The sequence below is a fragment of the Scyliorhinus torazame genome, chromosome 22 (genome assembly GCF_047496885.1).
Source record: "Scyliorhinus torazame isolate Kashiwa2021f chromosome 22, sScyTor2.1, whole genome shotgun sequence".
NCBI classification, from domain to species: Eukaryota; Metazoa; Chordata; class Chondrichthyes; order Carcharhiniformes; family Scyliorhinidae; genus Scyliorhinus; species Scyliorhinus torazame.
In genome coordinates this window covers 83,334,881-83,361,262 of record NC_092728.1, presented here as the reverse complement: position 1 = coordinate 83,361,262, position 26,382 = coordinate 83,334,881, and the positions used below count along the sequence as shown (strand labels likewise).

The 26,382-nt window shown below is 42.5% G+C and overlaps 1 protein-coding gene across 14 annotated transcripts in view; it reads right to left on the bottom strand.

Annotated features, from left to right (window-relative positions):
* The window catches only part of gapvd1 (GTPase activating protein and VPS9 domains 1), a 174,249-nt gene that overhangs the window by 32,841 nt on the left and 115,026 nt on the right, over positions 1-26,382 (bottom strand). For 7 of the 14 annotated variants that reach the window (XM_072488468.1, XM_072488469.1, XM_072488465.1 and 4 more), the window contains 8 exons: positions 19,229-19,402; positions 11,172-11,312; positions 9,881-10,015; positions 9,569-9,709; positions 8,946-9,020; positions 4,885-5,243; positions 3,837-3,924; positions 2,915-3,025 (listed from right to left, as the gene is read on the bottom strand). In XM_072488468.1, the coding sequence (XP_072344569.1) occupies positions 2,915-3,025; positions 3,837-3,924; positions 4,885-5,243; positions 8,946-9,020; positions 9,569-9,709; positions 9,881-10,015; positions 11,172-11,312; positions 19,229-19,402 (1,224 nt within the window). The remainder of the gene's footprint in view (positions 1-2,914; positions 3,026-3,836; positions 3,925-4,884; positions 5,244-8,945; positions 9,021-9,568; positions 9,710-9,880; positions 10,016-11,171; positions 11,313-19,228; positions 19,403-26,382) is intronic. The other 7 variants (XM_072488472.1, XM_072488475.1, XM_072488478.1 and 4 more) reach the window with 5 other exon arrangements.

Here is a 26,382-nt window from a genome sequence, read left to right as displayed (position 1 = left end):
AACCGAAGGACTGCTGGGAAAAGCAGCCAAGAAGACACAAGCAGGCAGCTGCAGACAGGTTTGCAGCTTCAGATCTGGGAACGTAGCCCAGATCGATACTCAGGGCTATCAACAGCCCATCAACCCAGGTATCCGCAGTTTCATTCAGGACTGTTTACACCTAATCTACTCAGACATCCACAGTTAAATCGGCTATCCCCGGGAACAATTGCAGCATATTAGCAATTGAATACCGGGCCAGACCTGTCGGCGCCTGCAGTGGCCGAAACAAAGACAGGTGAGCGACCACCCCCCGATCGAGGAATCGCCTCACCATTGGACACATCGACCCCAGAGACTGGGGACAGAATCCAATCACTTGGGACTCAGGGTCAAGGGCCGCCCCGGGAGGCGGGAAGCCCCGGGCCCTATAAAAGTAAAGGTCCAAGTTCAGATCTCTATCTCTCTCATCTTCGCCTGCTCGAGACCTTCACAAGACCAGCCACTGCAAGTGTGAATCCAGCGATCGCTATCCAGTAGAGACACCTAGCCACCGACCTGTAGCAGCCTTTTGAATCCCGCGGGCCAGATTTGATTGGACAAGCCATTCGTTTCCCTGACCTGGTGGGTTCTTCCTAAGTTAAGTATTGGCCAGTAGTGATAGGTTTATTGTATAGAAAGTAGTATTAGGGTATTAATATTGCTTGTTGTATATAATAAATAACCGTTGTTTTAATCCTTACTAAGCGGTGTGCTGTGTTATTAATCATAACCTAAACTTGAACCACGTGGCGGTATCATAAAGATACCTGGCGACTCATGAGCAAAGGTGACCTAAACAGAGCAAATAGACTAAAGCTAGAAAGAGCAACAGCATTGCCTTAGACTCAACCATCTTCAGCTGCTGCATCAATGACCTTCACTCTATCATAAGATTAGAAGAGGGAATGTTCGCTAGTGATTGCACAATGTTCAGCATCCGTTGCACGTTCTCAGTAATACAACAAGGCTTGGACAACATTCAGACCTGGACTGATAAGCAGAAAGGAACATTTGCATGACTCAAGTATCAGGCAATGACCACCTCCAATAAAACAAGTCTAAGCACCTTTCCATGACATTGAACAGTATCATCACAAAAATCCTAGCAATCTGGTCCATCAACAAGAAATTTAAGTGGATCAGCCACATAAACACCGTCGATACAAGACAGGTCAGAGTATGAGTATTCTATGGTGAGTGATTCACCTCCTGACTCCCAAAACATTTCCACAAGTTTCAAGACACAAGTCAGGTGTGTGATGGAATACTCTCCATTTGCCTGGGTGTGAGCAGCTCCAACAACACTCAAGAAGTTGGATACCACCCATGACAAAGCAGCCTGCTTAATTGGTACTACATCCACCACCTTAAACTTTAATTCCCCCCACCACCTGCACACTATATGCATCATCTACAAGGTCCACTGAAGCACTTTTCCAACGCTTCTTTGAAAACACCTAATGGCTAATCTTACAATGCGAATTACCAAATGGGCTACACTAGGAGTTAGAGTTGTTCCTCTACTCACTTGAGAACGTAGCAAAGATCACTGCAGAATGATTAAGTGCAAAAACCTTAGTCAATCTTTGCCACCTCTCCTTCCCTACCTCATGGACAGAGGGAAATTATAGTATTCCCTGCATCAGCCATCTGGGATGAGCGTAAATCAGGGACTGGACATGATGTGCTCGGTTTGAAAGTTTTAGTATTAATAAATGTGATCAATTTACCGAGTGAATCATCAGGGAGTCCTGCCACTACTTTGTCCAACTGTCACAGATTTGCAAGCCATCTATCCAAACACCAATTACCTGTATCGACTAGTTAATTGGCTGGATATCCTGGCATAATTATTCAATTCTCTTGTGCATCAGTGCTATCATTTAACAAAAAGGAATTAGTAAATGATCAGTACCCAAAGTATTCACGTGTCCAAACACACTTGCTTCTCCGATCATTTGGATCACCGTACTGTAAGTGCAACTATCAGGTAGAAACTTCTATGTAAAGAGCTATCTTTCATACTATTAAAATCTGCTGCTACTAAATGGATCGTTAGGCATGCAATTCTTTTTGCCATTGGGGACTTCAACTTCACTGGATTGCAGAGTTAATACTGAATCTGATTCTCCCTTCAGACTCTATCCCTTCCTTTGTCTTGATTGTTTTACTTTCTCAGCTACCTTCAAGATTTCTTCCTTTTTGGTACAATGATAAATAACTTATTCATCATTTAATTATTGCTTTAAACGTTCAATAAAACCGATCAGAAAAAATACACCCAATTTAATTTTGCTTTAAAAAAACAAGACCAGAGATTTGTTCATTAACAAAGGAACATGCAGAGCAATCATTTGATTATTGCACCCAGTGAAACCTCACCTAGAAGGAAATGAAGTGCTAATTATTGCAGCAGGGAACTTGGAAAAGTTAGGAATATGGAGAAGGGAGATCAAGAGAGAAGAAAAGCAGAGCAGCAGAAAGGCAGGCTACCAAAGCACTCAAAATCACTGAAGGAGCAGAGACACAGGCTGGACATCTACTCTTTTCTTGCGATTGGATCCTATATATATTAAAACTATATACTGGGCAATGAGCAACTGGACAGTTGTGATCAATGTGGTGGTCCTAAAAGAATTAACCTTCCAGTCTGGCGATGTATGTTAGCACCAGATTTAGCGATTATAGTGCAAAAGTCAGGCACTTTTGAATCACAGATACTGTGTTTGTACTACATGGTTAGTGTGATTTCCATGCATTTGAAGTGAATACTTCTTTTTTTTAAAAAAGCAACTAAAAAGCTCTGATAATCTGCAGTCTATTTTTTTTTTTTTTTTTTTAAAGATATTCCTGTTTCATGCGTGTGTTATTTGTCTTTGTAGACCTCATTCACCATTCGTTATGTAAGGTAGGATCAGCCAACCTTGCATGGCCTGAAACCTTTCCTGTGCACCATCTTCTTTGTCTTTTTCTTGTTTATCTTTCTTCCTGAAGGAAATAGGAGCTAAAGAGAAAATATACCGTATTACAAAAACAAAGTAACTTCATCGCATGCAGGATGAAGAAAATCATGGCTTTAACCAAAAACTTGTGGTGAAGTGTAACTGACAGTAATGAAGGTTTTAGTGGTAGATAACATTTTTTCACACTATTATACTAGTTAAGTTGATATTCAGCATAAATGTGCAGCTGCATTTCTACCTGATAATCAACTGGATATACACGTCAATACAGTTATTTTAGTAAATACTATCTCATTCAAAATTGCAATGTATTTTCTAAACTGATTTTAAGTTTTGGATGACAAAGATTTTTCACTAATGCCAATGATAACTTTTTTTGGAATAAAGCAAAGCTGCAGAACATGCCAAGTGTGAATTTGTTTACACCTGGGCCCTAACGACTGAGAAGGGGCTGCTAAAAAAGTGGGATTGGGCATTACTGACTTTAGGTCAGATTAAGCAAAGTTACAGATACCAAAATCTAGTCAGTTCCATCCAAAATTCGCAGCAAAGTCCCAGGCTGTTGATTTATAACGTGCCAAAGTCGTTGACAAGCAGTAAAACAAGGAATGCAAACAAGCAGCCTTTTAATTTTCACAGGTAAGAGTGAAACAAATCAAAATGCACTCAGCTGCCACAGGCAAATGCACAAGAAAGTTATATAGATATAGTTAAGCTAGAAAAAAAGATGCTACACTTCAAGGTGCTGATGAATTCTAAAAATAAAGAACTCTGATCCAGTTATCAAATAAAGTCATTTGATATTTTCTCTTATGTACTGCATTACAAAAGTGTAATAATCCCAAGACTGACCTTTAGGAATAGCAGACACAAATCGTTTCTTCCACCAGGATTTGCTACGATCTGACTTCTCATCATCGCTGTCCTTTCTATCCTCCCCCTGTACAAAAGGGATGCAAGAAGGCATTTGGCAGGAAGAATAATTGAAGGATATGAGAAATAAAGCAATACAAGGTATTTTTGAAATTTGGAATCAGCCAAGACAGATCACAATTTGGTTTTATCTGTTTGTAAGTTCAAATGTGTGGACTTGCAGCCACAGTCTCATATAATACATACACAGTTCTAGTTACATTTTATATTGCACAGTGAAGTTTTAGTTTACTCAATTTCCCACTGTATTGCAGTCAGTTCCTCCGCGTGTCAATCTGTTTCTTTTCAAGGGTAAACAATTGCATCAAAATTTGAAATTGGTCTCTCTCAAGTGCGATGGCTGGTTTTATTCCATATACCCATGTATACCAGCCAACATCATTTATGAGCACCCTCCGGTGTTTCTGCATTACTTGAGCTTCTGCTCATGAAATTATATTGTACAGGTCGAGTGTCTCAAATCCTGCTGTCCAAAAACTGGAGTCGTCCGAAAACCAGACACTTTTGTAATGTTCCATGCATCAATTTTAATCGAGTAAAGTTTTTTAAAAAAATAACTTACCTGGGCAATTTGGCTAGTTGTTGCATTGGCGCAGTGTGGCTCCAGACTAGTTTAGCAGCTTCACGTGCCGCTATACCCTGCGCTCCAAGCGATCCTCGACCCCACCCGACCCCCAGTTTGACCCGAACTGCCCACGACCCAAATTGCCCGACCCGAAATCCGGCACGGTCTAGGTCCCGAGGTTGCCAGATTTGAGGTACTGTCCCTGTATTAGTAACATGAAGCGACTGAGAAAGACTTGCATTTGTATACTGCCTTCTCATGCAATGAATTCCTTTACCACCTTGTGAAGAACAAATATTCAACACAACATAAAAAATGACAAGTCAATTGAAAACATCGCCAGTTAGAAAAATATTTGTTTGACATATCAAGGAATGCTTATACGTTGAGATTAGACCTTACTAGGGAATCTTTGCTTGGAGATGAAGTTGGTCCAGAGGCTCCTACAGGCGCTGCCCCAGCTGCATATAGTTCCTCATTTGCCATCCGTCTGCTGCCTGGTGCATTCCAGCCAGGATCACTCATTGGTCGGCGAGAAGAAGAAACAATATCAGAGCTTCTGCTGCGCACTAGTCTTTCTGGAAAGGAGTGTCTCTGTTTGAGCAGCTCAGCTTCAGTTTGGCAACATATATGAGACCCAAATGCTGGTAATCGGGCATCACTGCCTCCGATAGCACCTTCCAGTATTGGAGGATCTGGTGGCGGGTGTGATGGTCTTGCATAGTGTACTTTAGGTCTGACTATTGATGGTATGATTGAAGCTGTGAATTTTGAGAAACAAACAAAACACGAATCATGGCTTACAGACCAATCCATGCAAACTCGCATTTGCCCAAATAAACAAACGAGGTCCATCATACATGAAATCAGAACGGACAAATTATGACATTCCTTTCTGGGGAATAGAAGGAAAACACTTCAATATTCTAAATCTCGCGTCAATGACATACAATTTACTTAACAAACTAATTTGTTAGACAGATATGGACCATGGAAATCATGGATGGCTAGACCACAGAAGGTGACCAATTGTTCCGATTCTGTGCCGATTCTCTGAAAGAGCCATCCAGCTAGCCTCACTCCCCTGCTCTCTCCCCCAGAGCCCAGTACACATTTCCCCCAAGTAATTATCAAATCCGCTTCTTAAAGTTAGTATTCAATCTGCTTCCACCACCATTTTAGTCAGTATTTTCAGATCAGCATAACTTTGTGTAAAAACAATTTTCTCATCTCTGGTTCATTTGTCAATTACTTTAAACCTTTGCTCTTGGGTTCCCTTCTGACATTGGAAACAGTTTTTCCTTAACTGCCCGTATGATTTTGAGCACCTCTTATCAAATCTCCCGTTAACCTTCTATGCACCAAGGAAAACACTACCAATTTCTCCGAAATCTCCGTGTAACTGACATCTTCCATCCTCAGTACCATTCTGGCAAATCTCTGTTGCACCCTTTCGAAGGCCTGAACTGTGATTCTCATAATGCAGCTGGGACCTGAACAGCGATTTATACAATGTTTGAATCACTTCCTTCCTTTCATATTCTGCCTCTATTTATAAAGTGAAGGACTCTACATGCCTTTTTAAACAGCCTTCTCAACTTGTCCTGCCACCTTAAAAAACATAGGTACATTCACTCCCAGGTCTTTCTGTTCCTATGCCGCCTCTAATTATTTCCTGTTCATTCATTGACAGGATGTAGGCATTGCTGGCAAGAATAGTATTTATTGAGCATCCCTAATTGTCCCTCAAGAAGGTAACGGTGAGCCCATTTTCTTGAATACAAGAATTTGGGTCGAGAGTCACATATCAGCCAGACATGGTGAAGACAGCAGATTTTCTCCCCTAAAAGGGCATTAGTGAACCAGATAGGTTTTTAAAACAATCTCGTCATGGCGTAGTGACCATTACTTAGACTAGCTTTCTATTCCAGATTTATCTAATTTACTTCATTTAAATTCCTGCTGTGGTAAGATTTGAACTCATGCTTCTAGATCATTAATCCAGGGTTACAAAGCCAGTGGCATTACCACTTACAATTTCATTTATATTCCATCACCCCATTCTTCCTATTAAAATGTATTACTTTGCATTTCTTGGTGGTAAATTTTATCTGCCAAATCCAGACAGACCTTTCCACAAGTCTGTGTCCCTCTGAAGTCTCTTACCATCTGTTTCACTGTTTCATGCATCTCGTGAGTTCCATGTCATCTGTAAACCTTTGAGATTCTGCCCTCTATATCCAATTCAAAGACTAAACATATCAAAATGAGCAGTGCTTCAAATCCTGACTCCTGGGATATGCCACTGGGCACTTTTCTCCACTCTGGAAGAAATCATTTCATCACTGCTCTCTACTTTCTGTCCTTCAGCAAAATATATTTCCATGCAGCTCAGATAGTCAATTTTGTTACCAAGCCTATTATATAGTACCTAATCAAACATCTTTTAAAAGTCTATATACAAAACATTGACATTACTGTAATTAACTTTCTCGAATACTTCCATTTACCTTTGTTCAGTTTATTCAATTTTGCCCCGACTAACCACATCTATTACTAGTGGAGTTCAGAACTTGTATCTGTTGGAGCCTAACCTAGGCTTTAGTTATTTGAAGCCATGCTTGGTAGCATATTTGAAAGGAAACATCAGTCTGCAGTACTTCACAGAGAAATGTCTAGAAGTGTGTAATTATTTGGTTGTGAGGTCTTGATTGATTCAATTATCTGTTGACCATATTTAACAAGTGCACAGTTGCAGTTCATACCAACCGTTTCATTATTATCTGAATAAAACCTATTTACAATGTACTTTAATGATTTGCAAGTGGAATCTTAAGTAAATATTTCTGAAGTTGTCAATAAGAAAAAGAGTGGGAGAGACTTGCAGAGACTTAGAAGACAAAAAAACAGCAGATTTGGATGGATTGGAAAGTAGAAAACGTAATACCATGTGAATTAATGCACATGGAAAGGAACATAGGAGCAGGAAGAAACAAAAATCACTAAACTGAGCTATCTGGACGTTAAGCTTTTTGGAGCTATGTGGATTACCAAAGCACCCCCTCCCCTTCCCTCCATGTCTTTAGATTTTGATTAATTGTAGATTTCTGTACTTGTAGTTATTTCTGCTTTGTACAATATCAGAGCTATTTTACTGAGACCGTTTATTAAAAGTTAGGGTTCTAAGAAGTATATTGGTAGCGTATCATCCAAACAGAAAAATTTGGAGGCATTAATAGATAAATTACTGAAAGCAAACTGTGTGCCATTCATAACAAGGTCCTGGACAGAGAAAGCGCCTCGGTTCAAAGAAGTCTGTATACAACTCTGGTTGTCATGCCATGCCGGAGTAGGAAAATTCTAAGTTTGAAGGAGGTATGGCAAATTATGACTGATTTGCCTGAGTTTAGGTTCTTTAGCCACAAAGAAAGGCTGCAGAAATTGCAAGTGTGCAGAGATCTTATTAATGTATTCAGATCCTCTGCATCCAATGGTTCAAACAGAATTATAATAATGAGGTTATATCAGCTACAGACTCTCCAAGGCAGCACAAGTGGTGAACAAGACTGTTCAAAATTAATTACTTTAAAAACAGGGGAGTCAATGCATGGAATGAACTGATTAGGGAGGCGATATGGGCACATTATGTTGGTAAATTCAAGAGGGAGTTGGATATATAGGCTAATCAGTTGTCTTTCTCCAACCTACCAAGTGCCGCCCAAGAGGAATGACATAAAATGGGTTTGAAAATTCACTCGCTTCTTTACTCCACCTTCACTTGTCAAGTAAAGAACACCTTTGAGAAAGGCCAAGGATTGAGAAAAGTGCAAGGGAATCTAAAGAAAAGGGGGAAAATAACTTGAAACAGGAGCAATAAGAAATAAATTACAACATTTCTCCCAAAGCATTGTTTTTTTTATACATCATTTTCTATCTTTTCATTTTTAATGATTGGCATTTGGAATTTCATGGGGTTGGTGGAGGAAGAGAAGAGAAAAATATATCACAATGTGGGGGGAGGTGGTGATGCAGTGGTGTTTTCAATGGGTGAGTAACCCAGAGAGCCTGGACAATGCTCTGGTATCTGGGTTTGAATCTCACCAAGTCAGATGGTGAAATTTGAATTCAATAAATATCTGGAATTAAAAATATAATGCTGACCATGAATCCATTATCGATTGTCGTTCAAACTAATGCCATTTAGTCTTACCTGGTCTGGTAACGGTGTATGTGAATCCAGGTCCTCTGAAATGGCCACTCAGTTCAAGGGAAATCAGGGATGGGTAATAAATGCTGGCCCAGCCAGAATCCCATAAATGAATTTAAAAAAAATAAAAGTTGTACTTTATAAAAAGATGCACCTTGTTAAATAAGCTGCAGCGAAACCCTTCTTCACAATAAAAATAAATTATTCCAGTAAATCTGTAACGTTACAAGGTGCACTATATGCAATTTCAACCTACCATCAGAAGACAGGGGGTCAAACATGGCAAGTAGCGTGTCTGTGTGGGGAAGTGAAGATGTCATCTGATGTGCACCTGTAAATCCACAACAAAAAGATGTATTATTATAAGTTAGGTTACCTAACTATCAAACTTACACAGCTGCTTGAGTTACACACTCAGCATAATGAATACTTGGGTCAATTATAGATCACGCTGCAGATCAAGCCCCTGGCCTTACTTATGGACAGTCACACATTCTGGTTCAGGTATTAAGATGCCTGAATTTCCACTTGCAGTGCGATGTAGCATGAACCTGCATACATTTCAAAATGTTCGTAACTGACATTTACACAACACTTCAAAAGTCTTTCCAGAGCTTGGAATTAATGAACTTAACTCCAGGTGTCATAAATCCTGCACCCCTAACTAAACAGATTTTACCCAAAGCAGATAGGTAATGCAATAAATAATACATGTGAAGATGTTTAACTGTTCACATCCTGAATATATTAGAATATATGTTAGTTGTGGTAAGATGTTCTTTTTAAAATCACTCCTCTCCACCCATTCCCCATGAAGTCAGATTTCTATAATTTCACATATTTATTCATTGGCTTCATATATAAAACACCTTTATTTACCCTGTACAATTTCCTCCACATCAGGGCTTGTAACAGAATCTTTCCCTCCAAAATCGGAGCTGCACTCTGACCGTATATCCTCCACCTTGTTGGGTATATCTTCTGAAGTTACACTGATGCCTGTTAAATAGTGTAAAAAGCCTAAAAGGCATTAATTCTGAAATGTAAGTATTGCGATTGGACTTCATGAAGAAAATGTCACCTTACATTAAAAATTACCACAATTTCTTTAGGAGGGACCATTTTAAACTTTTGTATAATATCTACTTGAGTATCGAGAATAATTAATCACAATGCTCCACTGTCCTGTACCTGATACAACACTGAGTCCAGGTGTACTGGGCCTTGAGCTCACTTCCCTCACATCAGTATCATCAGATGTACTACCCAATCCTGAACAACTTTCCAGCTCCTGCAAACGCTCCTCCTGTTTCAAATCTGTGGCTTCTGAAAAGAAAGAAATAACATTTTATAGTAAGCACAGTACGAAGTCTTACAACACCAGGTTAAAGTCCAACAGGTTTGTTTTGATGTCACTAGCTTTCGGAGCGCTGTTCCTTCCTCAGGTGAACTTTTAGTATTTTATAGTAACTATGATGTTTTTTTTTTTTTTTTTTATAATCACAACATTCTTCAAGTCATTGTCTATAAGTCAAGCGATTCAAAAAAGAGAACCCCGTTTTCTTTATCTCCCCCACCCATTCTCTGGAAATATTTTAAAACTTGTCCATGGAGGCAAGTCTATCTAGGAAGAGAAACTTGTGGCCTTGGATTTAAAGTTCAGGTTTCCTTTATATTTGCTTCTGTTAACCCTTCAATAATTTCCTATCGATACCTAAAATAAGGTCAGGGCATGCAATTTAGCTGCAAATAACAGGCCCCTTTTACTGTAATGCAATGGCGTCCACATTATCCAGTGTCTCCAATGTTTCTCTCCATTTCAGTCAAACAGCATCTTGTTCAGAGTAAGATACTTATTTTCATGATTGCAAATCAAGCCCAGTTTTGAATTTTACATTCGGTTGTGTTTCTGTAAATTCACTTTCACCCTTTAACCTATACACACCTGGATTTAGGAGGCACAAACATGTGGTTTGACAGGTTTTAGTCATGAGCATCTGTGGTTGTCAATGTTCCAAATTGGTTTCTCTCCCAATGTAGTGTACTGAAGCCAATTTAATTTAGATTAGGTAAAGGCATAGAGCCATCTTATAATACGCTAATAACTAAATCAGTGCAAAATTTTAATCAGACTACTCAATTGCTTTTACATTTTCTCAGCAACATACATAGCGCACTTTTACTTCAGACGGTTTCAACATAGAAAGAGCAACTAGAGAAACTCCATCAATTCAATTCCACAGTACGAAATACATCACTGGTTGTTACAATACTCAACCAGTACATGCAAATCAGATAAATAGTAGAATTCATAAATAGAGCTAAATAATCAGAGGCTCAAAGCTGAAATTCAAAATCTCACAGCGAAGTGTTAACATACTGTAACTAGAGTGCATTCATCACCGCAGGGCAATGAATTTTTGTCTACACTTCTAATAATGGAAGGCTTGAAAATGAAAGAAAAATGTTATGGCACACTCACCTGAGTCACTTGGCAGAACCTCCACACTCCAGGCCTCACTCGTTGTCTCGGAGATCGTTGATCCTGTGCAGGGATCAAGCAATACTGAAGTCGAACCTGGTAAACCAAGCAAACTACCCAGCATGCTCTCTGCTGCAGCACCTACAACACAAGAAAAGATATTCTTTACTTAACTAGCATAACAATCAACAGTATTTATTATATTTAAATATCAGATATTGTGCTGAGGGTGTGAACAACCTTTGAGAACATGAAAAGTTTATAGAAATCGTCATTTTTCTGCAGTACTCATTTTATATGATATCTGAAGTCCCTTGAAAATTGCAGTATTGAAATCCCTGCAATTAGTTTTTCTCCCATTAGTCATTTTATATATTTTACAAATCAATATCACCAGCAGTCTGAATTCAGAAATCTGAATTGCCATTTTGTTCCCTTCGGTGCACATCTGCTGTATTTGGATAATCAGACATCAGTAGGTTACCCTTGTACTTATGAATAACTGCTGTATCATACCTAGTATATTACAATTAAGCTGAAAGGGATGTTTTGCAATCTGGGATTAGTTTTATAACAAAGATCCACCGTAAGAGGGGAGGGACTTTTCATCTACCACCGAGGTTAAGCAAATCTCAGAAGCTCCACCAAGTTTTTAAAAAATAAATTATGAAGGAAGACAGGAATATTTTAAACCATGGAGCAAACAAATAAGGTGGGTAATGTTCATTTTAAAGCACAGAATAAGGATAGTACTTTTTGAAGAGGACAGGGGAAATCAAAGGTTTAAGAGGATTTGAGCAGATCCGTCTATATAAATAACACAAATAGGCTACCTCTGATTATGGGTGATCCAGAGCCAGTTTAATTCTGTCCTCTTTCCACCTAAAATTCACTCAATCCTCAGCAGTTACAAAGATTGTGAACAGCACACCTGCTTTTGAATGTAATCTTTTATATCATACCAAGACAAACAAACATTCGAAGAATACTGAAGTTAGGGAAACATAATTGGATAAAACTATTTCCTACACAAGTAAAACTTGGATCGTAACATGTGTGTGTTCTCATTTGCTATTGGCACTAATTTCAGTACAGATACCGAAAATCCTTGATTGTGGCCTGTACTGAGCACATTAGAAATGTAGGGCGAGATTCTTCCATTGGGAGACCATGACCTCCCGCTGGAGTTGAATTGCACGTGATTTGCACCTGGGAATACAAATCACAGAGTAATTCAATATTCCTCGCCATGCAAATTTATGTATGGTGGGGAATACGCACTATCGGACCGTCATTTTGTGCTGGCAACCTGATATGAAGACCCATGGCTGCGCACTTCAAAAATCACTCAAGCGCGAAGGGCGTGGTTGGAATGCACTTAACTCTCTTTGATGTGGAAGATGTTTATAAACATTGTGGTTACAGCACTTCGATTTACTTATCCATGAAGATGATGAATGAAGCAAGGCTCACAGCTGGTTTGTGAAAGCTGTCAATCACGAACCACTGTCAGAAATGAATGAATGGCTTGCAGCTAATGTATCCAAGGGGTTTAAACACAAGTCACAGCTGTTCTCTTTCCAGGAATGGACACGCGATGCTTCCAGGTAAGTGTTACAACTATATTGTTTTACTGCTCTCTAGCTTCCAGACAGGCGTCCCTTTTCTGGCGGATCAGTGGGCGGTCCCTCTAGTTAGGTGGTCTGAGGGGTGGGGGGGAGGGGAGAGAGAGAGAGAGAGAGAGAGAGAGAGAGAGAGAGAGAGAGAGAGAGAGAGAGAGAGAGAGAGGGGAAGAGAGAGAAGAGTAGAAGCCCATGATGGGCTTTGGAGGCAACACCCTTAAGGAGTTACCCCCTTGGTCCATCGAGAGGTTCACCACAGCAGGTTCACATTTGGTCATACCTGTTGTAATCCACGGCCATGTGATTCTCAGCACAGAGGACTGGTGAATCCTGGGGGCCTGGAAAATCTGGTATCGGGCCCTCTAAATGGATGCAATGGGTCCTAACGACCCATTTGCATTCGCCCGCTGGTGCGCGAGCACGAACCCTGATCCTGCTGCCAGCCGGTTTTTCCCGGATGCCCGATTCTCCACACAATCGGGGACCCCATTACTGGAAGCTGAGAATGCAGGCCGTAGTGTTTAAAAGGTACAATTAAGAGGGCAGCACAGTGGTGCAGTGGGTTAGCCCTGCTGCCTCACAGCAGCGAGGTTCCAGGTTCGATCCTGGCTCTGGGTCACTGTCCGTGTGTAGTTTGCACATTTTCCCCATGCTTGCGTGGGTTTCTCTCCCACAACCCAAAGATGTGCAGGCTAGGTGGATTGGCCACGCTAAATTGCCCCTTGATTGGAAAAAATGAATTGGGTACTCTAAAAATTAAAGGGAAAAAAGTATAATTCTGCTCAGTTAGTTTAACAAATTTAACATTCATACTTGTACCATTTGGAAAATATACCATCCTTTGAAAACTGATAGCTGGAAATGCAAAAGCATTTGATTTCTTGAGGATCCTATAAACATAATAAGTGTCAGATTACGAAACAAGTGGGGCGGCACGGTGGCACAGTGGTTAGCACTGCTCCCTACGGCGTTGAGGACCTGGGTTCGATCCTGGCCCTGGGTCACTGTCAGTGGGGAGTTTGCACATTCTCCCCAGGTCAGCATGGGTTTCACCCCCACAACCCAAAGATGTACAGGTTAGGTAGATTGGCCACGCTAAATTGCCCCTTAATAGGAAAAAAAAATTCGGTACTCTAAATTTATTTTTAAAAAAGATTATGAAACAAGTGTCCTGAAGCGTGAACTCAGAAAATGCAGATTTTCAAATCAGCAGAAATAAAATGCATAAAAGAGCTTAAGTAATAGGAGTTAGGCATTCAGACATTCAATGAAATGAAATGAAAGCTCATCTTCTACCTACCTCAGCTACCTATGCTTTGATAGTTTTAATAACCAAAAATATATCAATCTCAGGCTAGAATTTACTCAACAACTAGGCATCAACAATTCTCTGGGAAAGAGAATTTCAAAAGTTCAGAGCCAAGTAAAGAAATTCTCCTGCCTCGCCTATATGGCTGACCCCTTATTATGTAGCTCTAACCAGACTTCACAGCCAAAAGAAACATCCTCCCAGCAATCTACCTTGTCAAGCCCCTTGAATATTTTTCACGTTTTAATTAGATAATCTCATTCTCCTAAATTCTTGGGAATACAGGCCTAGTTTATTCAATCTCTCTTCATACGGCAATCCCCTGATCCCAGGAAGCAGTCTGATGAACTGTTGTTGCACTTCCTCAAAGGCAAGTATGTTCTTCCTTAGATAAGGAGACCAACATTCCACATAGTACTACAAATGTGATCTCATGAACACGCTATACAATTGCAGTACACAACTTTTACACTCCAGTCCCTTTGTAATGAAGGCTAATACATGATTTTATTTCCCAATTGCTTGTTGTGCCCATGTTAACTTCCCGTGATTAGTGTAGAGACACTTCAGTTTCTCGGAATACAACACGTCCCAGTTCTTCACCATTTAAAAAATACTATTTTACCTCCCCAAATAGGTGACTTCAAGCCATTATCTACCATCTGTCACATTCTTACTCACTCACTTAGCCTGTCTAAATCCTTTTGCAGCCTGTGTCAGCCTCACAGCTCATTTTGCCTCCTAAGTTTGTATCCTCAGCAACCCTGGTAACATTACACTCGGTCCCTTCATCTAACTCATTGGCACAGGGGCTGGTTTAGCACAGGCCTAAAGCAAGGGCTTTGAAAGCAGACCAAGGCAGGCCAGCAGCACGGTTCATAGAATAGCATAGAATTTACAGTGCAGAAGGAGGCCATTCGGCCCATCGAGTCTGCAGCGGGTCTTGGAAAGAGCACCCCACCCAAGGTCAACACCTCCACCCTATCCCCATAACCCAGTAACCCCACCCAACACTAAGGGCAATTTTGGACACTAAGGGCAATTTATCATGGCCAATCCACCTAACCTGCACATCTTTGGACTGTGGGAGGAAACCGGAGCACCCGGAGGAAACCCACGCACACACGGGGAGGATGTACAGACTCCGCACAGACAGTGACCAAAGCCGGAATCGAACCTGGGACCCTGGAGCTGTGAAGCAATTGTGCTATCCACAATGCTGCCGTGCTGCCCGGTTCAATTCCCGTACCAGCCTCCCCGAACAGGCGCCGGAATGTGGTGACTAGGGGCTTTTCACAGTAACTTCATTCAAGCCTACTTGTGACAATAAGCGATTTACATTTCATTTTCACAGGTCGCATCACTGAAGCACAGATCCTTTTAGTAGTCTAGTTACAACCAGCGAACATAAAACTATCCTGTTTATTATAACTGTGTTCGGCCAGTTATGCAATGTTTAATCCACGCTAATAGATATTCAATCCCAAGAGCCTTAATTCTGTCTAATAACCTCTTGAGCAGCACCTTGCCAAAGCTTTGAAAATCTAAGTACATCGCATCCACTGGTTGCCCTTATCCACTCAACTACACCCTCAAAAATCTCTTAGAGGTGTCAAACATGATTTCCGTTCTATAAATCGATGGCAACACTCCCCAATAATATGACTATTTTTTTTTGTTTTTGTTTTTTTCCGGCACATTTCCTCCAGCACAGGAGAGAAAGGATTGTCTGGCTGGGTTGCAGCATGGCCCAAGTTTGGCCTCACCTTGCTTAAATTCTGAGTTACGGTTCTGAAGTTATCTTCGATGTGTTCAATCTGAACTGGTGCAAATTACATCGTTGCATCAGGGTCCTGAATGCCAGCAGCTGCCAGTTTTTGCAACAACTATGTACTCATATACTCACTAAAATATCTGCTTTCAGCATTTTGAGCATTATTTTCAGGTCACCAGGAGCACTCCCAATTTAAAGCTTACTGAAGACAAATACAGGTATATGATTAAATGAGAGGCACAACAAGATCTGAAACAATTAGAATTTATGCCTCATTATCATGGTAATCTTATCACTGGGATAATGAGGTATTAATGGAGATTTAATGTGCATCTCATAATGCTATCCCTTAGAGAAACACATAAGGAAATTGCTGCAAATTCAGTTAATGATATATGCATCCCAAAACACAATCTAAAAGCATGAAAAATGCTGAATGCAAATGAGGAAGAACCAAGGTCAATCACACTGTAGGGATTTGGCAACTGACAGTTGTATTTTAATGTGATGTTTTTAAAAAAAAGTTACATTGAAAACTTTTCATTACCTTTCATGAATGGAAATTGTACAACCAATAATACTGAAGTTTCTGAATCAGAATGCATTAGTTTTCTTTTATTTTGGAAGTACTATAGTGGCATACCTGGACAGCATATCACTGTTTCAATACTCTATGCCATAAGTGGGAAGCTTGTGCCAGTTATTCCCCATGTGAGTGAGCGGGTTGCAAGAAGACAGGCATTTAGAGAAAAATAAATCTAAGGCAATTGATGCATCACTCCCAGCCTACTTCCCGCAATCTGCTATGGGGCTTAGTCGAATGGGGTGGAGGGGAATTGAATTTGGGGCATGTGATACAGGGAAATTGAAATATAAAGAACATGTGCATACAGACATACACAGCAACCCCCCCCCCCCCACACACATACTATGTACATTATATAACAGCCAATGTACATTATAGCCAATTAAGTGCTTTTAAATCATAACGTAGGGAAATGTAGCCACCAATTTGCACATAGTAAGCTCCCATAAGCAGCAATGAGATAATACCCAGATAATCTGTTCAACAATATGGTCAGGACAGAGCAGAATTTCTTTACTCTGCCACAGATCTTTTAGGTCCCCGAGAGGGTAAATGGGCTATCAGTTTGCCTCATCTGACAGACAGCATCACCAACACTGTAGCACCACCTCAGTAGCAGTCTGACACAATTGAGCAGCTTGCTGGACCATTTCAGAGGGCATTTAGGAATCAATCACATTGCTGTGGGTCTGAACTCACATGAAGGCCAGACTAGGTAAGGACAATAGTAAACTAGATAGATTTTTATGACACTAGACCATGGTTTCATGGTTACCATAACCAAGACTGGCTTTCAATTAAAGACATCTTATTTGACTATAAATTTCACCAGATGCCATTATGGAGTATGGACCTATGTCCTCAGAGTATCACTAATCCAGTGACATTGCCACGGTGTTTCGGTCTCCCCTCAATCAGAGAATCAGGGAGATAACTCTCCACTGTTTGGAGTGATAACTAGCACAAAGGAAGCTGGTGCAGTTGTTGGAGGTCAGTCATCTCAGTCCCAGGACATTGTTGCACAAGTTCCTCAGAGTAGTGTCCTAGGCCCAACCATTTCAGTTGTTTCATCAATGACCTTCTCTCCGACATCCAGAAGTGGAGATGTTTGTTGATGATTGCACAATGCCAACACCATTCGCGACTCCTCAGATACTGTAGCAGCCTACATCCATATTCAACAAGACCTCCTGACTCCCCCTAAGCTGCTACAAGGCTCAAGTCAGGAGTGTGATAGAAAATAAAGACAGAGGTATGGGGATAGTCAGGGGAAATAGCTTTGAGGTAGATAATCAGCCATGATCTAACTGAATGGCAGAGCAGGCTCAAGGGGCCGAATGGCCTCCTGCTTCCTACGTTCCTAAACTCCCCACTTGTCTGGACTGGTGCAGCTGCAACAATGTCACTGGATCAAAAGCACTATAGGTGCACCTACACCACATGTCCTGTAGTGATTCAAGGCAGCGGTTCGCCGCCACCTTCTCAAGGGCAATTAGGGTGGTGAATCCAAGCTAGCTGACATCCCTTGAAAGACTAAATAATTTTAAAAATCACAGTACAGAATTAATATGTCACTTCAGATTTTGCGCTCACCTTCTTACTCAAGACGAGACTGCTACGGTTGAACCAAGGTTGACATTAGACAGAGAAATGAAATCACAGTACAGGAAGATCTCTGAGCCAGCATGCTTCAGGAATGGGAAGTGCCACTTAATCAAATGTGCTAGTTAACTGAGATGCAAGAGGAGCTCAGTGATTTCATCCAATCGGAATGCTCCAGGATGATCTTGTGGGTGTGGAGGGCTCGTGAGGGGTACAGGAGTGTGTAAATCAAGCAAGCGGTGACATGGGGTGATGATGCAGCTCAGCAGTGGGAGACCGAAACCAGAGCGAGGGCAGACCGCTGAGTGACTTTGGTATCTCCAATCAAAAAACAGACCCAACTCCAGAAGTCCGATTAATAGAGAATTTTGTTTAGAGGAGTGCTGGGTAACAGGTATTCTACTGAATATATAATACAACGTGTATATATTATAAACATGTATGCATATATTATATTTGGGTTTCTCTTAACACTCTCCTTCCAATTTCACACTAATGTTCGATCCGATTCTAGCAATAATTTTCGAATACACCAAATCCAACGTGTTGAAAAAAGTTATCTGGTGATCATATTCAACAGCTGCTCTGAAAGAAGTTTGAAATAATTTTATCCTAGTTTTTCAAGACCAACTGAATTCTGAATTAAAAATTGGGCACAGTACCACGGACTGCCAGATTGTTATGCCACATAAATAATGTATCCTATCGTAAGATTCCTGTTAACAAAAACAAATTTATCAAATGTGTATCTGGCAAAAAGTGATCATTCTGATATTTTGAGTAATTTCAAAATCAGAAAGGAACAAAGCAAAAGTATCTTTCCAAGGCCACCCTGTTGATTTTAATTGCTTACATGATAAGCACATATTTTGGCACACAGAGCAACTGTTTGCTAATCACTTGATATTTATCATGCACTAGACTGGAAAATTTACCACGCCTCTTTACTAAGAGTACAGAGTTAATTAATGTAATTCATTCCGCTGTTTTTATATAGCAAATTGAAAACACATCAATTACCATGCTAAAATATTTAGTGTTGACAAGGCTATGTATTAACAACATACATTTGCAATGTCATTTTGACCAATTAGGACACACATTAGAATCCCATTTGAAAACTTACTTGAGATGCTGATTCACCATCAATTGTTAATTATTTACCTGCAATATCTTGTAGTCGGTCTTCATCAATGTTTGGATCAAAATCACTTCCCAAGACATCAGTGCTCCAGGTCTCACTCACAGTTTCTGAAATGTCCCTGTCATCCGTCAGCCCCATCATGTCTCTAATTTCAAATTTACGGAGTTTGTCATCGAGATTGTCTTGCGTTGTGGCTAAAATGGGGCATAAGAAGTGGCGTGAATCCTCCTCAACTACATCAAGTTCAGTTAAAAAGAATTTTTTTAAAAAGAAAACAATAATTCCTCAGCTTAAAAATGGCGAATGCAACATAGAAAATGTGACTGTGGCATTTCCAGAGCATTTTACCAAGTGCAGGAACAGAACATGAATTTGATTAGAGGTAGGCTTACAAAGACCATGAGAATATTGCCGCATGCTGCAATAAGACTTACTTCTGTAGCCACCTGGGTTGGCCACTTCCCGACTTAAAATGGAGGTCTGCAAAGAATGCAGGGAAATTCAGCCAAGCCAGGAAAAACTAGCAGGTGCAAAGTTTCCGGTGTATTAGAACTTGCAGAAACCCAGACAGCACTCAAACCAACAGTCATCTGCATATTAATCAGCAATTCCCGGGAACCATTGAAACATTTAAGGTGAATAAGGCCAAGCCAGACTCCTCGGCGCCAGCAGGAGCCAAGACAAAGGAAGGCCAACGGACACTCGGGGACCGCCCAGCGATCAGGGAACGGCTCCAGTATTGGAGAAATCGATCCAAGTGATCGGAACGTAGTCCAATAACTTGGAACCAGATATGGGTTCCACCCCGAACGGCGTGAAGCCCCTGGGGACTATAAAGTAGAGCCCCCAAGTTCAATTTGCTCTTCTTGGCAGGGTCATTCAGCAGCGCAAAACAACCCCTGAGTGACCTGCATAACTGCCGCATCAACCAAGTAAGTCTCCAGTCAACGCACGCTACGAGATAGGCGCTCCTAGCTACCAGTCCATACCAGCTTTTGAATCCTGCAGACTCAGAATCGAACGAAAGGCCATTTGTTCCCCTGACATGGTGGGCCAGTTCCGAAGCTAAGTATAGACCTTTTAGTGATAGAGATAGTCTAGTAAGTAGAGTTTTATGCATGAGTAGTGATTGACTGTGTATAGTAAATGCGTTTTGATTTGAATCTTACTAATTGGTGTGTCGAGTTATTCAAACTTGAACCTCGTGGTGGTATCACAAAGATACTTGGCGACTCTACAGCAAAGGTTATAGAAACAGAGCAAATTAAGTAAAGATACAACGAGCAACGAATTAAGAGCCAACCAAAGTTAGCAACATTTACTGGCGACTCCGCTGGGACCCGATTTAGAAGTGGCCTAACCACTCCGGGAGAAACCAAAATTTGAATTGAGAATCCAATTGGGAACAGAAAAACCACAAGTTTTCAAGCAGTTCTGATCAATCCTCATAATTCGGAAGCGTGTTAATGCATGCGTAACTAACAGGGCTATTAGGTAAAACAGATAGATTTTTGTTGCGAAAAACTGTCGGGAGTTTGTATTCCGGAAATTAGCGAACGCCGTACCCGTGTTTACAGCACCGCCTTAGTACCCCTCGTTCCAAATTTTAAAAGAGCATTCAGATAGGAAAAATGGCAAGAAAGGCAATGGAATGCCAATGAACCCCCAGGAATTCGAGGTCGCAGCGACCAGCAGTGGAGTAGGACAGTGTCCCGTTTGGGAAGAAGAGATCGGAAAATATCTCAAAGGAAAAGGATGGCCCCTTTGGAATGAATTCTGTGATAATAAGGAAACAGGGCCCGGGAGTATAGGACATACTTGGTTGGAGAACCTGTCCGAGATCCATAAGAAAAGCTTAGGGAAAGCTCGCAAGCCAATGGCAATCGTGTCCTGTTTGGCACAATTGCGAGGCACAGAGGTGGTTGTTCGGACGCTCCGCAAAGAGATAGAAGAGAGACATTGAATGAGCAAGGTCGATGTTAGTGAGATCGAGAGGGAGAATATAGAATTAAGGAGGAAGTTGGCAGCAAAGGACGGAGAGGTGGATGATGCCAAGTGGGCACACCAGTCTTGTCTAGCGCATCTGAGCAGCTTCCAAACCCAATACGAGAAGGCCTATCAGGACACGCAACGTGCAGTCCTGGTAAGAGAAGAGACAGAGAAACAGGTAGAAGCATTGCAAAGGCAGTGCAGCGATCTAAAAGCAGTGTTAAGAGCACTCAATTCTGCCACCACAGAGCACAGACAAAGCTCAGTGGATCATTCAAAATGCAGGAAGCAGATTGCGGAACTGCAGTCTTTGCTTTCAGTGCAAAATGGGTTTCAGAGCACCTTTGAATCCCAATTAGATGAAGAAGACGGCCCTGATGGCAAGAATTAAATGAGACCGCGCATAGCTATGTTCAGGGAACATGTGTGCAAGGAAAGCCCCAAAAGAGAAAAGCACCCCAACCCCCCACAGAGCAGATAGATCAGGCACCCATGAATCCAGTAACCACCCACCGCACAGTCACATCGGAAGGAGACGCGGAATTCCTTTACACCACCCCTGTAACCGTGACCCAATCACGGGACGCGTGCAAAAAGATCACACCGTTCCTCCCCACCTCAGACCCCCACCACTTCTTTGCTAGAGTAAAGCAGCAGGCGACCATGTACGGCCTGGATGAGCGTGAGCAAGTGAAGCTCACAGTTTTAAGCCTAGACCCTTTGGTTGTAGCAGCCCATCCCGACCCGCAGAATGTAGGAGGAGGCACCCTTGCAGAGATGCACACTGCAATCCTAGACGTGATCGGCTATAACAGAGGTGGCCCAGTAGAAGGCCTGAATAAGTGCAGGCAGAAGAAGACAGAACACCCCACAGCGTTTGCTGGATGCCTGTGATTCATTTTACAGCCGTTTTTGGAAACTTAGACCGTGCCCATTTGTCCCCAGACAACATGGCCAAATGGACCCGCACCCTTATCTCCCATGCCACAGAGGCAGGACAAAAAGCCTGTACCAATTATGACCCCTTGGAAGAAGCGCACAACGAAAAATGGGTTTTAAATAGGTTGTCCCGCTCCTGGGAGCAATCTGTCCAAAACAAACCCGCAATTAGGAAACCCAAAGAACAGCAGGCAGAGGCAGATATCCAAGCAGTTAAAAGGCACCAGAACCCCGCATCGGTGAACGAAGGCATGAACAGCCCCCCACAGAAACCATAGGAGTATTACAACTGTGGACAGTTGTAAGAGAATGCAATGCCCCACGAAAGCCACAGACAGCCCAGCAGGCAGGCATTCTGAATGGAAACAGGACAAAGCCCATACATAGTGTAAGCACCCGTTCAGACCAGACAGACCTGAACGGAACTGTCTGACTGTGTTCGGGCTCCCCAGTTGGGTCTGCGACACCCTTTGGTATAGGTCCGGCCGACCAGTCGTTGCAGCGAAAATACGGGGACAGCCCATCGAATTTCTCTGGGACGCAGGAGGGTCCCGCACCACAATTAATTCTTCCACCATGTTCCAAAAAGACAAGTGGCCCACTACAGCCACAATCACCCTCAGCGGCTTCACAGGCCACTCACAACAGGGACACATCACAGCCCCTGTACCCATTTAAATTGGCAACATTACGACACAACACCCCATAGTTTTGGTCGATCTGGACCGCACAGGTTATTGATAGCTTATTAGAACAAGGCGTACTTGGATCAGTAGCCTCTACTAATAATGCCCCGATTTGGCCAGTGAGAAAGCCCGATGGATCATGGCAACTGACCATCGATTAACGGGAACTCAACAAAGTCACCCCCGCAGCAGCACCCATGGTAGCCACAAGTGCCGAGACCATGCTCAAACAGGGACTCAACTCACGATATTTTACCGTTTTTGGATGTCAGTAACGGATTCTGGTCCATTCCATTGGCAAAAGCGTGCCAGTACAAATTTGCCTTCACTTTTAAAGGTCAGCGGTACATGTGGACATGCCTTCCACAAGGACTCCACAACTCCCCTCCATTTTCCACCGACAGCTGGCAAATGCTTTATCAAAATTTTCTCACCCCGAATGCCTGGTCCAGTATGTGGACGACTACTACTGCAGACAGACACTAAGGCAGAGCACATCGAGCTTCTGGCCGAACTCCTACAGCAGATTGGATGCAAAGTGAACCCCAAAAAGGCCCAACTTTTGGAAGAAAAGTGGTATATTTGGGAACGATTATCACGCATGGTAAACACGAGATCGATCATAAAAGAATTGACTCGATTGTCAAATTGCCCCTTCCCCAGAATGTTTCAGCCCTCCGGTCGTTTTTAGGACTGGTTGGCTACCGCCGAAACCATATTGAAGGTTTTGCCACCAAAGCAGCACCCCTCTCGGACCTCCTAAAGAAAGGAGCCCCTTGGGAATGGCTTCTACAGCACACGGATGCTGTAGATGCCTTAAAGCGTGCACTCATTGCAGCCCCCGCACTACAGGTTCCAGACCCGCTTTCCCCCTATACTATAGAGATAGCAAGCACAGATCGAACCCTTTCAGCCGTGCTCCTCCAGGAACGGCATGAACAGTTAAGACCCGTGGCTTACGCCTCCAGAATTTTAGATCAAGTGGAGCAGGAATTTTCGGCCTGAGGAAGGCACCTGCTCGCAGTTTTCTGGACAGTTCAGTATTTTTCCTACATAACCGGACTAAACTCCATCACAATCCTCACGGAACACACCCCCACCCAACTTTTACTAGACGGACGACTTAAGGACGGTACAGTAAGCCAGATTAGAGCAGCCAGATGGACCCTTCTTTTGCAAGGACGGGACATCACTGTTAAAAGGACCAAGACACACACTTTCCTAGCCGACAACCTTCAGTACCCAGGCACCCCCCACGAATGTGAAATCATCTCACCGCACAACACAGACCCCTTTATCACGAAAACACCCTCCAAAAAGATAGGTAGTTCACCCCAGAGACACCAGCACACAGACACGTGCGCACCCTTGAGAATATATGTGGATGGTTCTTCCACTATATTAAACGGGAAGCGCATTACAGGATGCGGCATTTATGTTGAGGACGCGCAGGGACATGCCCTCGAAGCAATCTCCTTAAAACTGCCAGGACACATAGGCGCGCAGGCGGCAGAACTAGCAGCCATTGCATACATTGTAGATCACGCAGATTCCTTCCCCAGCTCAGCAGACATATACTCGGACAGCCTCTATGTCTGTAACAGCCTCACAGAATTCCTACCCCTGTGGAAAGCAAGAGGATTTGTTTCCGCGGACGGAAAACCCGTCCCTTCAGCCCCATTGCTCCGGCACATTTTGGACAAAGCACAGGACAGGACATTTGGTATCATTAAAGTCCAAAGTCACCACCGTTCCTCCCCACCTGGAAATGTAAAAGCCGACGCACTGGCTAAAGCAGGTTCCAGACACGGACATTTTTGGAACACGCCCGAAAGCGCCCCAGCGAATGCAGTTCAGGTCTCACAGACTAATATCGAAGATTTAGTGCAGCCCCAGGAGCAAGATAGTAATCTCAGGGAGATTTTAAAAGGAAAATTTCCAGCCCCATATGATAGGTTTAAAAATGCACTGACCACACATGACGGTGTGGTCCTAAAAGACACCCTTTATGTAGTTCCTGAGCAGGACAGGAATCAGCTAATTTGTTTGTTCCATGATAGTCATGGGCATCAGGGAATTGACCCCACTACAGCCCACCTCAGGCAGCTCTGTTGGTGGCCGAATTTAAAGGACGGCGTCACGCAATACGTTGAAAATTGCCTTATCTGTGCCCAAAGCAATCCAGACAGATATGCAAAGAAAGCTCAGCTTAGCCACACCGGCCCCGTTAATGGCCCCTGGACTAACCTCCAGATTGATTTTATAGGACCATTGCCCCCTAGCAGAAATGGTCACAAGTATGTGTTAGTCGTTATAGACACATTTACGAAATGGATAGAGGCATTCCCATCTAGAACGAACACGGCAAAGACGGCAGCAAATTTAAAGGAAGACGTCACGCACTATGTGGAAAATTACTTGGGGGACAGATACGCAAAGAAAGCTCAGCATTAGCCACACCTGCCCCGTTAGATTGATTTTATAGGACCATTGCCCCCTTCCAGGAATGGTTACAAGTACGTGTTAGTTGTGATGGACACGTTTACAAAATGGGTAGAAGCATTCCCATCTAGAACGAACACGGCAAAGACTACCGCAAAGATTTTAACCCACCACATCTTTACGAGATGGGGACTCCCCCACAGCATCGAATCCGACCAAGGTTCCCATTTTACGGGACGTGTCATGAAGAACGTCCTCACGATATTTGGCATTACCCAGAAATTCCACATCGCATACCACCCCCAGTCAAGTGGTATCGTGGAGCGAATGAATCGGACCCTAAATGCAACCCTCAGGAAAATGGTCCAACATAACAGCACCACTTGGGATTCAGTCCTCCCTTTTGCATTAATGTTTTTACGTAACACCGTTTCAACATCCACAGGATACACCCCACACACTCTCATGACCGGACGCCCCATGAAAGGCACAGAATTTTTATTAGGACTTGACTTGACCAGCCCCGAAGTGACGTCCCTTACACACGAGAACGCAGTCAAACAATTAGTAGAGAATGTAAAAACGGCTCAGCTAGCAGCCGCAGTAAAATTAGGCACCAGGAAGAAACAGAGCAAGGCCTGTTTCGACAAGACAGTACATGCGACTGAGTTTGAAGTAGGACAGCAGGTCATGCTCTCCATTTACAACCCCAGCACGTTCCTGTCACCAAACTATTCGGGTCCGTACTCCGTTGTGGACAAAGTAAGCCCCTCCGTGTATAAAATAAAGTACCTGTAATGACCTCCAATTGGCATTATTGGTTGGCCAATTGGAGTATGAGCTCCCTCAATGATAGCTCATTGAGGGGTCCCATATAAGCACCTGTGTAAGCTTGTGAAACAGTCTTAAGTTGACTGTAATGCTAGCAGCACTGTTTGGAGCTGCTCTTGGATATAGTTATTGCAAATAAATACTGTTGTAGTGACGGTACCCCTGCCTCCTGTGGATTATTACAGTACCTCAATGGGACGACTGCGTGGTTCCATATTAACCAGCTCAAGGCATATGGCTCGCAGTCTAACCACACACACCGTCATGCTCGATGCAGCAGACCACGT